Here is a 13,821-nt window from a genome sequence, read left to right on the forward strand (position 1 = left end):
CCCCCAAAAGCCACCCTGGTCCCCCTTCTCCAGCCAGGGCTGCACCCCTAGCCTGGTGTCTCCCCCCCAGCATGGCCAGGGTGACACAGTGCTGGAGAAATGATGCTGAGTGCCCACCAGCATCCCTCCTGTACTGACCTATAGGGTGTGACATTAGGAGCCACACAGTCCCAGGTCCACCAGTGCTGTCCCAAGCGATGCTACCCATCCCCAAGCCCATGTGAGGATGGGGCTGTCCCCACGTAATCCACATCCCAGTGAAGGGGCACCGGGACAGCCCAGATTCTGAGGTATCCCATTTCGGGGCTTGCAGCCCCGCACCGCCACAAGGATGCTGACAGCAGACAAGGGTGTGCTAGAAAATCCTGGTTTTATTTTCATTTAAAAGCCATACCGAGCCTGGAGCAAGCAGCAAGCTCTTCTCCAGGGCACACGGATTTGGCCCCATCATCACTTGTAGTTCCCAAAAAATAGGAAAGAAAACCAAAATAAATCGCACAGGTATCACCTGCTGCCCCAGCATGCTCCCGTATGAGGATGCGGGATAAATCCTGTGGCACTTGGCTCCGCGTGGTGACAAGGTTAACACAAACCAGGGCACAGACACGTTGCAATCCGGGACATTCACCGGTGCCAGCCACTGGCTGCTTTTGGGATGTCTTAACGAGGCGAGCGGGGCTAACAAAGCCCTTGTCCGGCACCATTCCCAGGTGCAGTCCCCAGTGAAGATGCCTGGTCTGGGGGGACCCTAAAGTGCTTTGCAGGCTTTACACACACACACAGACGCACCCCAAGATGCCCTGGTGCTCCAGGAGAGAAGGGCTGGGGGCTGGTACAGAGCCCAGCGGAGCTGGGGGGGGCCTGGATTGTACCCCCACCCTTGGGTGCTGGGATAAATGATGCCCCACAGGGCTGGTGGCCCCTTTCTCCCCGTCTCTGCAGACCCCTGGGCTTGGGGCCATTCCTCTGGCCGTGGCCCTGGGGTAGCGAGAGGGGGACGAACAGGCAGGTTCAGCCCAGAGCCGCTGCCTGGGCTTCACCCAGAGCAGCAGCAATAACTCATCCACATTTTTCAGGGTTCCCAATGAGCCCAAGGTCATCTTTTAACAAGAAAAACTCAAGTCTGGAATAAAAACTGGCCCCCTTTTTAGCAGCAAGTCCTAAGGGGAGGTCCAACCACTTGGCAGCCCCGAGCCACCATCCAGTGCTACAGCGCAGCAGCATCCCACAGAGAAAATGGATTTCCAGTGGGACAGGGAGTTGGCACCGGTGGCTGTGAGCCGGCCAGGCGGTCCCGCTGGGAGCGGGTGCCAGTAGGAAGAGAGAAGATACTTGGTCCCATTTTACCGGCCGAGGGAAAACCGGGCCATGTGCAACAGCCACAGCTGGGAAGACACAGCACCAGGATCCGTATGCAGGGTGCCACTGTCTCAGCGTCTGTCCTCAGCCAGCGCTGGGGGTAACGGTCACCTGCGGAGAGCAGGGTAAGAGGGGGTGAGCAGCCGCGGAGGCACCATACCCCAGCCCGGCACCCAGGCCCCATGGGCATGAGGATGGAGACCCCCTGATGTCCCCAACCCAAAGGAACCCACTCCTGTCCGTCCCTTGCTGATGCCTGCGGTCATGTTAGCCACAGGGCACAGCCCAGCTCCACCAAGATGCCCTGCTGCTTCCTACAACCAGGGAACCAGCCCCAAACTCCCATGGAAACCTTTTCCCAAGGGCTGAAAGTCTCAGGGACAGCAGAGCTTTCCCCAGTCACTCAAACCAGCATTTGATGGGATCATCTACTGCATGGGGATGGCAGTTTGGGGTCTGCCATCGACCATCCCAACAGCAGGCACAGGATAAGGGACAAAGCATCCCTGGGATATGTCACAGAGCGGAGCCGTCGCTCTTTGCACCGCATCCCTCAGGTCCTCTACTCGTGGTGTGACCCACCTGCCCCGAAGTGTCCCCAGGGGTCCCTCACCTCCTGTGCCCACGGGAGAGGTAGTCCCGGTTCAGAGAGCAGAGCTGCTGCTCCAGACGGAAGATGCGAAACGCCAGGTATGAGGAGGACACGACCAGGAGGCAGATGCTGGGAGAACAGGAACAAGCACAAGCGCTCAGCGGCTGGCGGTTGAGACAGACGTTCCCAGTGTAGCCCCCCCATCCTCCCCACACCGTGGCCACGCTCAGCACACTTACAGCACGATGAAGATCTTCAGGAGCTGGTAGTCAGAAGGTCTCAGCTCCGCCACGCAGCTCTGCTCCACCTCCAGCTCCTCCTCAGTGTTTATTGCACTTTCTGAAATGCAAGCCCAGAGTCAGCAGCATGGCGATGCTGGGCAGATGCTCATGCTCCTCCAGCAACCGGGAGCCTTCAAGCATCAAATATTCCTCCTCCACGGGCTAACACTGCCTGCACAGGTGTTACAGGCACATGCCGAGGGCTCAGACCGCACAGGCAGGACACATCATCCCATCCCCAAGACCCCATCACCGACTCCCAGCCTCAACCCTGCTCGTCTGCAAGGCAGAAACCCCCTCTACGAGAGCAGAGGATGGATGAACATGTATTTATGGAGGTTTACGCCCAGCACTGTGTGCGGGGCAGGGCACAAACCCACGTCCCCAGGTCGGACGCAGCCCTCACCCGAAACCAGGGGCTCCTCAGAGGTGAAGGAGCTCTCCTTGGTGCTCAGGCTGCTGACGGAGGTTCGATGGATGCACTGGTAGTCGGCGTCCGGCAGCGACAGTGACAGCGAAGCAGGTGACACCTTCCTCCACTTGCCCTCGGGGACAATCACCTCCTGCAGGAGCAGCCCTAGGTGAGCCGTGCCACCGGCAGTGGTTTCTCCCATGAAGCTGAGAGCGCTGAGGATGCGGTGTGGCCAGATTCAGACTCAAACCTTACGGCATCTCCATCGAGCACCAGCACATCCAAAACATCATCCTAAGGGGGAACTGGTCCTCCACAACGGACCCGTGGGGACACAGGTTCCTACTGCCATAGGAAGGACCTGCCCACACACCCCACGCCTGCCCCAAATACCAACTGCTGCCTCCTTCACACCTTGCTTTGAAGCTCAACACAGTCACGCATCATTCTCCAAGAGCCCCTCACCCTCCCTGTGGCTCAGCATCCCGGTCCCAGCGCCCCAGAAAGGCACCGAATTGAGCAGGGTGGCAGCCAGCATGGAGAGGGGTTCCCCTGCCAGACAGTCCCCAGGGCTGGAGCTGGTGAAAGGCTACGTCCCTCGGAAGCACTGGGAGATGCTTCCAGCCTGGATCCCTCCCAGTTCACTCCCTGAAAAGCGCCTTCAACCCCTGGGATGCCACCAGCCCATAGGGACCATCCCACTTGTCAGCCTCCTGGTCCTGTGTGCAGGGCCACCGGCCCACAGGGGGCACCCCATTTCTCACCTCCTGCACCCAGCCTGATGCACAGGGCCACCAGCCCATGGTGGACACCCTGCTTAGTGTCCCCATACAGTCTGGCATGGCGACAGCACCAACAGCTTAGTGACTGGGCAGAGACAGGGACGGGCCCTCCACACTTCATGGAGGACACATCCCGCTGGCTGGGGAGGCAGCCACTGTGGGCTGAGCCGAGCCCTGCTGTGCTCCAAAGGCAGCAGGATGCAGCCCCTCGTGCTCCCTTGGTCACACTGTGGTTCAGCAGCCTTATGCCTCTCCACCCTCCTGGCTACAAGCCGTCCCACTCATCCCACGGGTGTTTGGATAATTCAGGCACATTTCCAGCCCGTTATCTGTGTTCACAGCTGTGAACAGCACCAGCCAGTGCGAGCGGAGCAGCAGTGTTTTGTACATCGCTCCAAAGTTTTTTGGTCTATAAGTGGACCCCCAAGACCAACGGGCTAGGTCATCGACTTATGTTCAGCCACAGGCTGTCCAAATCATCCTCTCGACCTGGCCGTTTCTGCCAAACTGGAGTACAAGGATCCCAGAGGCTGAGCTACAAAGGTGACGGCCGCATCTTTGTGCAACCTGTCTCGGAAGCATGGGGAGGGGACTGACTCTGCACCCTGCAAGTGGCTGCTGGCTGAACCTCAGCATGCCAGGAAGCTGTTAAACCCACCAAGGGGGCCAGGCGGACGCTCTCCTGCCCACAGCGTGCGTTCATGGGGGTCCTTCCCTCTCCCAGAGCCGCCCTGACCCTCACCAGTGACACAGCATCGGGCTCCTCTGTCAGCTCCTTCAAACTCAAGCTCTTCTTACTCGAAACCTGGAGGGGGGAAAGAAATGGGCATTACCAGCTGGGGCACCACCTCTCCCTGCTTCAACCTAAGCCAGACAATTGAATTTTGATGTTTCTGGTGAGTCTAAGAAGAGCAGCTGCTTAAAATTTGCAAGCACAGGGATTCTGGGGATGAAGAAAAGCATCCAGCAGAGGACACGGCACTGCATCACTGCTTCCTGCTGCCAAAAACCCTACGGGGCCATGGCTGAGCCAAGGACTCCTGGAAGGGCTCCCACACCAGTCTCAGCTCCCGGTGGAGGGGATAAACCATTGGGAGGTGGGGGGGATGGGGGGGAGGGAATATTTGGGTAGAACTGGGCATATTTCAAAGAACAAATTCCCCAGTTCAGTGATGGGGCTGAGTCACCTAAATCACTGCCCCAGCACACCCAGCAGCCACCCTTCCAGGCAGGGAAGGCCTCCAGCACCGCTTCCCACGTGCTTCAAAGGCAGGGAGAAAAGGAAGTTCCCGCAACCCTCCTCTCCAGCTTGAGAGCTGATGGATTTCTTCCCCCTTCAGGCTTAATTTGCCTTTTTTTTTTTTTTTTTTTTTTTTTTACTTTGTACCATTTTTCCTTCCCTTAAACTTTAGATCTGGGGAAAAGGCAGCGATGTGCAGAGTGGCAGAACTAGTATTACTACCAGATTATAAATAATTCATATACACGCCCTGGGAGAGAGCAGAAACTCTGGGCTCTGCCGCCATCATCTGTGACCCAGAAAAGGCCACCGGCAGCTGACGAGGACAGGATGCCTACGTGACACCCAGGGATGGGCTCTGCCCCGCTGGGATGCTCAGGAGCATGTCAAGAAACAGCCACCATCATTTTGAACTACAAAACGGGGACAGCGGGACGGCCCCCTGCATCGGGCGGGGGGGATGGTGGGGATGCAGCAGTGTCATGAAGTGCTGCCATTGTCAGTGGGCTCCTGCCCCTCTTCCTGTCCCTTACTGTGGAGCAAGGGTGCCGAGAAGAGGCTTTGGGAGCAGTCCAAAGCCTTCATGGCGATGGCGAAGAGCTTTGCTCCCCAAAATGCAGCTCAAAGGGAGGTTGTGGCTATAGAAATGCTGTCGGACGCGGGGCAGAGGGTACCTGCAGGTGCGTGCAGACTCTCCTCAGGACGTCGTAGACACTGTCACGGGAGATGAGGGACACAAAGATGTACTGCAAGAGAAAGAGAATCTGCCAGGAGAGATTCACCCCCATCCCAAGTCCAGTTCTCCACAGGCAGGGGACAGGCAGAGACATCCTGCCCTTGAATCTCCCCTCTTTTGGGAGCCACATCCCCTGCAGGCATCTCCCTGCGGAGTTTCCCTGCTGCTATTTTTGCAGCCTGCTAAAACCTGGACCAGATTTTTTTGGGGCTGGTTTGGGGCAGCTCAGCTGCTGTCCCCACAGGGTCTCCCACACTCAGCCCAGAGGGATGTGGCAGCAAATGGGGCCAGCAGTGACCAAAAGCGTCTCCACGTATCAGCACAAGGGGACATGGGGCGGTGCTCACCTTGCCCAATGCAGAGCCCATGAGATGTGCAGGGCAGCCTTGCAACCAGATTGTTTTGAACGCCCAAATCCTGCCTTGTCCCACCCCCCGCTAAAATTCCACAGGAATAACACCCTTCTGAAATCCTCCAGGAATTACCCCCTCCCTGGGAGGGGATGGGCAACACATGCTGCCACAAGCAGCACCCGGGCAAGTGAGGACTCGGACGCACCGAGCAGGACTACATCATCTCACTGCAGCCAACAACACCCAACGTGATTTAAAAGCTGGAAATTCATCCCCTTAACCAAGTTTTCTGCCAGCTCAGGTTGAACGCTGGACAAAACCCTTCCCCTGCTTGCACTTAAGGAGTTTAAAGGTTTTATTTGAGCCTGGCAGGGATTTGTCAGGCTCAGCCAAGTTTCACTTGGTCTTTGCTTCGCCCAGAAACAAAGGGAAATTCAGAAACAAAAGCAAAGCTGCGGTGTTTGCCCTGTCTGGCTGCCGGCACAAGGAGCAGCACTCACTTCCCAGCCGGCCCACGCTTTCAGCCAGACATGGAAATCACTTCGTTCCCTGCTCTCAAATCACAGCCAGCTCAGATCAGAGCATCCCCTGGCTGTGGCGAGGCCGGGTACTGATGCTTGAAGTGCCAGTGTTACCTTTCTGCTGGCATTGGTGGTGATAGCCAAGCCGTTGGGTAGCAGCCGAGCCGTCTTGTGCTTTTTTATGAGCTGTACAGAGACCACTGGGATCACAACCTGGAGGGTAAAAAAGACACAAGGACGGGCAGGGATGGGCACGGTGCGGACTCAGGGAGTTTCTTTCGCAAGGTGAAGATTTAACATGCATTGTAATTATGCCCCAAGCAGAGCAGCAACATGGGGATTCAGCATTTCCCAGAGACAGCTTGTTTGTTATTAAAGGTCAGGGCATCCTTCCTGCGTTAATCTCGACTCAGAGGTGGCTTCTACCCGATCAAAACAGTGAGGACAAGGGGAAAGCATCACCCAGCAAGTCTCCCTAGGACCCATCATAAGAGCCCCCCTGCAAGCCCGTGGAGGGTTAAAAATAAGGCAGGATGTAATTTATGGCAGGATAACTTCGTTGAAACCCCGTGCTTCCATGAGATATTTGTTTAAAGTGGCTGACATAAATTATTCAGTTCTTCAGCCCAGTTTTAAAGGAAATTATCTCTCCCCAATATCCCCGTCAGCCACAAGACCAACAGGGAAACATCAGATTGTAAATCAAGAAGAAAAGTCAAGAGATTCAAATCCCCCCCCCGAAACCTTTGATCTTCTTTCAAACACCATTGCGGCTTGTAGGAGGTTTTGCATCAGGGAATTTTAAACCAAACTAGTATTTGTTTTCCCCAGGCAGATCCCACAGGTGATGAGAGGGGGAGGCACAGCCACGCTCCCCTTCGCATTGAAGGCTTTTGATGGCGATTTTGGTGGTATTTGGGTGCGGGAGGGGATAAGCGGGCTGTGGCATAGCCTGGGCTACAAGCCCTACGGGACCGGGGTGAGCTGGCCCCCATGTTACCTTGATGTCCTTCCCGAAAAGGTTTGCGTAGAAGCAGAGCCAGTTGGGGGAGATGTAAAGCCTTCCCTGGATGAGGATGTCTCTCTGGAGGGCGCAGGAACAAACTGCAAGATAGAGAGAGGGACATGGCAGACTGTGTGCTGGATCATGCCGCCCCCATGCCCGTCCCTTGCCGTGCCACCCACCTTTCAGCACGCTCTCCTCCGTCGGGATGTCCTTGAACAGCTTGTGGTACTGGGAGTTGTACTTGCTAGCGGCCTGAAAATGAAGCAGAGCAAAGTTATCCAGTGACCTTGCTGATATGGAAACCCAAAAAAAACCCCACTCTCCTGCAGAAAAATCTCCCTCTCCCCGCACCCGGGACAGGCGCAGTGGGGTCCCACTGGGCTGGGGACGACGGAGCCGAAGGGCTAGAGGAGGGTTGGATGATCCAGCACCCAGCAAACGCTGTGCCATCCTCCCGAATAAACATTTCCCCTAATATCTAAGGAGGTGTTTGAGCCTCTGTGAGGAGCTGGTTTTTCCTCAGGCTCATCCGCAGGCAATTTATTTTGCCCAGTGGTTTCTCTCCTCCTCCTCAAGCTCTTCCCTTATTCGGGGCACGGTGACAACACTTGCTTTGCGCCCATCACGCCGCGCCATCCAGCTATTTATATTCCTGGTGCCTCTTCAAAGCCTGCCGGCAGCCGTGGCAGCAGGTTTGCCCTTAAATAATTCTGTATATAAGTTAAAGGCTCCGAAGCAGTTCCACACTTTGCATTAAATCCACTCATTTAGTCCTGTAAGGCAGCGCAGGCAGATTTGTGCCCCCTGTGCTGGAGGAGGCAGCGCCCCAGACCTCGGGGTGCTCCCTGGGGACACGGCTGTCCCCACGGCAGTGACAGCTGCCACCCAAAATCCAAGGGACGAGATGCTTTGCCAGGGTGTGGAGAGATCCAGGACAGCTCGAAGGGCCCTGGGGCAGCAAGGCTGGTTTGCAGGCAGCACCGCAGGCAGAGCCCTCCTGCCTGTGGTGACAAGGTCACCTTTGCTCCACGTACCTTGTCACCGGATGAACCGGACCGTAAGAGGATCAAGGCTCTGCATCACCTAGGGTCGGCTTAGACACCCCCCAGAGAGATGCCAGGACAGTGGCGGGTGCCAGTGGGAGCATTTCAGGTGGACACAGGGGGACACAGGGGGACATGGGGGGATGGTGGCATCACCTCTGAGCCACCCCTGGGCTGTCTTGACCCACAGGTCAAGAAACACCCCCTGGCCCCAGCACAAACCCGTTGCTGTCTAGTAACCCTCCCTCTGAATAATCGGCAAAATTATTTTCTCCTCTGTCTTTTTCACGGGAAAAGGCAAAATGCCTCCTCCCTCCGCTCCTTCCTCTTCCAGAGCATCTCTTGTTTGTAGATGGACCAAAAAGCTCTCCTTCAGGCATGATTTGAACAACCAAAGAGGTTCAAACAGATGGGAACCGAGCTGCTTGCAGTCAAGATTTTTGCTTTCTTCTTTGCTCTGGATGGAAAATCCTGAAAGAGTTTGCAAGGCAGATCACGGGCCACAGGAAACAGTCATCGGCTCCCCTGAAAACACCGGCAGGAGCCTCTGCCCTACACCAGGAACCACTGTGCCTTCGCGTCTGGCTCCCACAGCCCACATTTGAGACCCCAGGTAGGCTCCTCTATGGCAAACGTCTGGGGTCAGGCTACAACAAACGAGCCCATTTGCTCATGAAGCCAAAGACTTACCACTTCCCGGTGGCATTTCTTGATGTCTTCATCCTTCAGAGCTTCATTCAGGTGGAGGCTGGAAGGAAAAATAATAATAATCAGGTAAGCGAAGAGCCCCAGGTCTCTCTCCCACTCCCTAAAACACGTGTGCTGCAAGAAGAGACACAGCAAGACGTAGAGGACCGAAGAGAGACCCTGGGAAATCACATTTTGGGTGTCTCGGCGATTTATCATAGCATCAGGTGTGCAAGGATATCCTCGAGGTTAAATAAGAGCTGCAGGAGAAGGCTGATCTCTGGCATCGGGCTTATGGCGAGCCAGTCCGTGCCATGGTGGAGGCACTGGTGCCGGGGTGCCCATACCCAAAACACACGCCGGCACCGGGGGAGGGAGCCCAGAGCTGCCCTCGGCAGCAGCCTGGGACAGGTTAGGAGCTGGGGATGGGAGCTTCAGCCAGGTCAAGGTTTCCCCAGGGAAAGCACAAATGGGAATTTGGGAACATGCCCGGTGAAGGAGGACGAACTCAGCTTTGGCCGTGCATGGGGGCACCCATCCACATCCATCACGCAGGCAGATGAAGGGAGAAACCAGACAGTGAAATCCTCCCAACACTCAGCAGCAGGAATACCATCCCCCTTCCCCAAACCCCTCTCCCCTCTCTGCTTTTATAGACCCAATATTTGAGAGCGAAAACAAAGAGGGGATCCCCCCAGCTGGCAGGCTGCATTTCAGGGCTTGGAGGCAGCAGGGATGCTGCAGGAGGTGGAAACAGGAGGAAAAAGAGCAAACACTCAACCACAGACCCTAGGACCCCGCAGTGACGCTGCCCCTCACCTGCCATCGAGGGAATCCAAACTCTTCTCCTTGTGTGATGCCTCCAATTTCTCACGGCCATGCATGGGCTCGGGGCTCTTCAGGGGAGCTGCTTTTTCATGCATTGGTTTGGCACTGCAAGGAGAAGCCTGTTAGCCCCCAAGGGGAAGGGAGAGAGGAGAGAGATGTGTTTCAGAGCTGTAAATCAATTCCCTCCAATCCCTGTTCGCACAGAGATGTTCGTATCTCTGCCGCTCAAGGACAGCCAGAATATTTCTGTGATTTCTCAAGTCACATGGAGGAAAAAAAAAGGGCATTTCTTGCCAGGAACTCCCCGGCACTCGCAGCCAAGTGGCCAAGGAGCGGCAGCTCCCTCCCCACTGCCTCCGATAACACTTTCCAAAGCAGAGCCTCTCCTCCTCAAGAGATGGAGGTCGGGATGGGAAAAATCGCAGATCTACGAAACTCCCTGGGGTGATGGAGATTTCGGCCAGCAAGGGCCAGGGTCTGCTCCTCCGAGTTGGCAAAACACCATCTTCCCAGGGCAAAGCCCATGCTGAAGGCACTACCTCCTTCCTTTAATTGCTCCCCTCTCATTAAAGCCTGTTATTTACCATCATGCGTTTTATCAGAAGCACTTATCAGCCGCAACAGGTAAAGTAAACATGCACCCAGTGGCACGCAGGGAAGGTTATCACCCGGCAGGCCAGAAAGGTGATGCTTCTGCCCTCGGCAAACCGCAACTGGAGATTGCCGTGCCGCAGTGCTTCTGGCACCAAGAGCCAAAGCAGAGCGCAATCCCAGGGGACCGAAGCCGGAGCAGCGACCCACTGGCTCCGGCAGCATGGCAGAGCCAGCAAACAGCCACCAGACCGGCAGAGAGGAAATTATTCAAGGGAAAAAAGCTCAGCTCAACGGGCAGGGGCTGATGCCAGAGCAGGTGGGGGACAGGCAGGACGGCAGCGGGCAGGATGAACACCAGCAGGCAGGACGACTGTGGAGCTGGAGTGCATCCCGGTGCCCACAGGGACAATGCCATGGTGGTGTGACAGAGCCCAGGGGGAGAAGCCATCCCAAACTGCTTCCTAAATAAAGAGAGGGGCTCTTTCGCTGCCCTGTGCTTCCCTACACACACACTGCTCCTGCTCCGAGAGGCATGTCCAAAGGAAAACCCATCTAAATAATCCCCCACAGACAAGGACGGGGGTGCTGCACCCTGACAACCAAATGGCCTGAGAGTTGAAGACGCATGAGCCCCCCTGCTCCCACAGCCTCGAGGGCCCGACCGAAACGCTGTCCCAATGCGATGGAGCTGGGCTGGAGGCAGAGGGTTTGCTCCCTCAGGATGCAGCATGTATTCGTGGCTGCAGAAAAAATGAACCCAAGTCACCGGTGCCATGTGGTTAGGACCAGGCTGGGAACCAGCTCCTGGATTCCCGCAGCCGGTGTTTGCAAAGCAAACGAGCTGCCCGCATGGCCCCAAAGCCTGAGCATTGCGGGGATGGGATGAACACACCAAGGCTGTGGGGTTTTTTTAGGAGAAGCTCAGGTCAAAGGATGTGTCTGGAAGGGAAGGGAGACTCTACCGGCAAGAAGGACCAAAATAACATCCCTTGGCACTGCACCAAAATGCTTTTTCCCTGCCTGATTCCTTGGGCACCCCATGCCTTCAGGACGGGCAGCCCCATGCCATAAACATCCTCTGCCAGGTGATGCCACACTGCCCTGAAGCCGAAATTCATATTGTGAAGGCGCCAAAGCCTTCATCCCCCCCTGCCCCTGTGCTGGAAAAGGGGCTCCAACCCACTCTCAACCTGCTCCAGCTTCCCCCACATCATCCCTTAAATCCCCAAGCGGCTGTGCCGCTTAATCTGGGCGAGCGGATTTAGCCCTAACCAGGGCTGACACCAAGGGGCACCACACAGGGGACGGGGAGAGGCACCCCCTGCTCGAGATGAGGGCATCAACAAACCCCCCTGAGGTCACCAAACACACAGAAAATCCCCTAAAATGAGAAGAGCCAGAGGCTGGAGAGCACTTGGAAGCACTGCATGGTCCTGTCCCAGTTTTCTCTCCCTCTTACAGTTACCACCAGGGACAAGTCCTGGGTCAGTCAGTCCCCAGACACAACACTGGCACCAGGTGGCTCCAGGGAGGGTCTGGGGGATGTGAGGAGCATCCTCAGCCCCAGTGGAGACATCGCAGCAGCTGCCTTGTCCCCCCTCTCCAGATCTCACTCCATCCTGGCTCCCAGATGCAGCAGGGATGGAGATCCAGGGTTTGGGAGCACAGGATAAGATAAATTTGCGCTCCAGGCACAGCTGATGGGGAGGAAAACACTTTCTAGCGGCTCACGCCGTCACCCTCCTCGAGGAATTTTTTTAGCTGGAAGCTGCTCCTGCAGGAAAACTGCCATGCCAAAAGTGTCCCGAACTACAGGCAGAGCAAGAACAGTCAGAGTGCAGAACCCCCGAGAGGAGGCAGAGAGGGTGGAACAGGAGTCCACAGCAAAGGGAAAACATTGCCGGTGACCTGGCAACCCCAGCCCACTGTACCGGGGCTGACAGCCTCCCCCTCTGCCTGTGCAGGCTCCCTGAGACCCCCAGCTCTCCTCCCGGGCTGCAGCTTTGCCAAGCAAAGCCCGGTGCTTCTCCCTCCCCGTGGAGTGGCATCTCCCTTCCCTTACGCAGTGCTGGGATCCAGCCTGGAAACGGTCTGGCACGAGCCCCTCCACCGCCGTTTAATTTTCACTGGATCCCTTCCCCGCTGCCAGCACAAGTGAGGGGGAAGCACGCAGAGGAGGCAGGAGAGAGTGAGCCAGGGATTTCTCCTCCAGAAAAAAAAAAAAAACGGGGATCAGAGCCGGAGGGAGGCACTTGCGGTCGGGCTGCCTCGGCCCGAGCGAGCCCGGACGGGATGTGGCGAGCTGCCCTTGCTCCCGGCTTTCAAGGTCATTTCAATCCCGTGTGTTGGCTGCTGGAGCGGAGCCACCGCCGAGGATGCTGGAGGGGAACGGCCGGTCCCGAGCGGCGCTGTCAGGAGAGAGGCGGGAGGTCAAGGGGAGGAGAGAGAGACGGAGCCCTGGGTGCCCCCCCGTGTCCCGGCCTCCCTCGATGTCCGCCCGGGGTCCCCCCCCGGCAACCGGCTGTCCCCGGGGCTGACCCTCGGCGGGTCGCAGCCGCGGTGGGAGCCAAGGCCTGGGTCCTAGGATCACTCCCAGCACCCAGGATACTGGTTTTTACTGGGCGCCGCTCCACGAGCCCCACGCCACGGAGAGAGCCCAGCCTCGGTCCCCTTTGGGCCCCGGTGGGGTAATGACGGGCCCGGAAAGCTCGGCCGCCGCCCAGCACCGAGCCACGCCGGGGGCCGCGGCCAGGAGCGGCCGGGGCAGCCTCCGCCCGGGCTCAGAGCCCGCCCCGGGCAGAATCGGCGGCTCCCGCGCCGGGCAGCGGCGGGACCCACCCCCCCCGCCGCGGTTCGTCCCCTCGCGGGGGTCGGGGGAGCCTCGGTGTTTCCGCGCTCCCCTCAGAGCGCGACGCCGCCGGCAGCCGGCCAGGGGCAGGCCGAGGGCTGGCACCGGGCTCCCCGGCGGTAACAGGGAGGCGCCCCGCGGCTCCCGGCCGCCCCCCGGTACCGGGATCCCCGCAGCTCCCGGGACCCCCGCAGCTCCCAGACCCCCCCCGCCCCTACCTGCGCGGCGGCCCCGCGCTGGCCGGTGCCGTCATGCCCCGCGCGCCCGACCTCCTCGCAGCGCCACGGCGCCCGCCCATTGGCCGCCCGCCGCCACGCCAAGCCCCCGCCGCGCGCCCCCATTGGTCGCTACCGCCCGCCGCCGTGCCCCGCCCACTGGCGGGAGGGGGCGGAGTCTAGCGAGAACCCGCCTCTTAAAGGGGCCGCGGACATCCCGCTCCTGCCCCGCGCCGGCGGGAGCTCCGGGTGGGTCTCAGCCCCGCGGGTGGCGGCAGGGAGGGACCCGCGGCTGGGCCCGCCGCACGCGGCCGGGCTCCAGGG

The 13,821-nt window shown here is 58.2% G+C and overlaps 1 protein-coding gene across 4 annotated transcripts; it reads right to left on the reverse strand.

Moving 5' to 3' along the window:
* Positions 1–374: 374 nt before the first annotated feature.
* GRAMD2A (GRAM domain containing 2A) lies at positions 375–12,642 on the reverse strand (the record flags this gene model as incomplete). Of its 4 annotated transcripts, XM_082321725.1 has the most annotated exons (12): positions 12,497–12,570; positions 9,832–9,959; positions 9,016–9,073; positions 7,462–7,534; positions 7,277–7,380; positions 6,391–6,489; positions 5,341–5,412; positions 4,085–4,231; positions 2,639–2,795; positions 2,191–2,290; positions 1,973–2,080; positions 375–1,470 (listed from the first exon to the last, which is right to left on the reverse strand). In XM_082321725.1, exons 2-12 carry the CDS (start codon positions 9,933–9,935, stop codon positions 1,467–1,469), a joined length of 1,026 nt encoding a protein of 341 aa, XP_082177851.1. In that variant the 5' UTR covers positions 9,936–9,959; positions 12,497–12,570. The 4 variants fall into 4 exon arrangements, with proteins under 4 accessions (XP_082177851.1, XP_082177854.1, XP_082177853.1 ...); XM_082321728.1 differs by lacking the exon at positions 375–1,470 and having other exon boundaries at positions 1,969–2,080; positions 4,169–4,231; positions 9,832–9,945; positions 12,497–12,642; XM_082321727.1 differs by lacking the exon at positions 375–1,470 and having other exon boundaries at positions 1,969–2,080; positions 4,169–4,231.
* Positions 12,643–13,821: the final 1,179 nt, after the last annotated feature.

Source organism: Platalea leucorodia (genome assembly GCF_965183815.1).
Source record: "Platalea leucorodia genome assembly, chromosome: 9".
Taxonomy (NCBI): Eukaryota; Metazoa; Chordata; class Aves; order Pelecaniformes; family Threskiornithidae; genus Platalea; species Platalea leucorodia.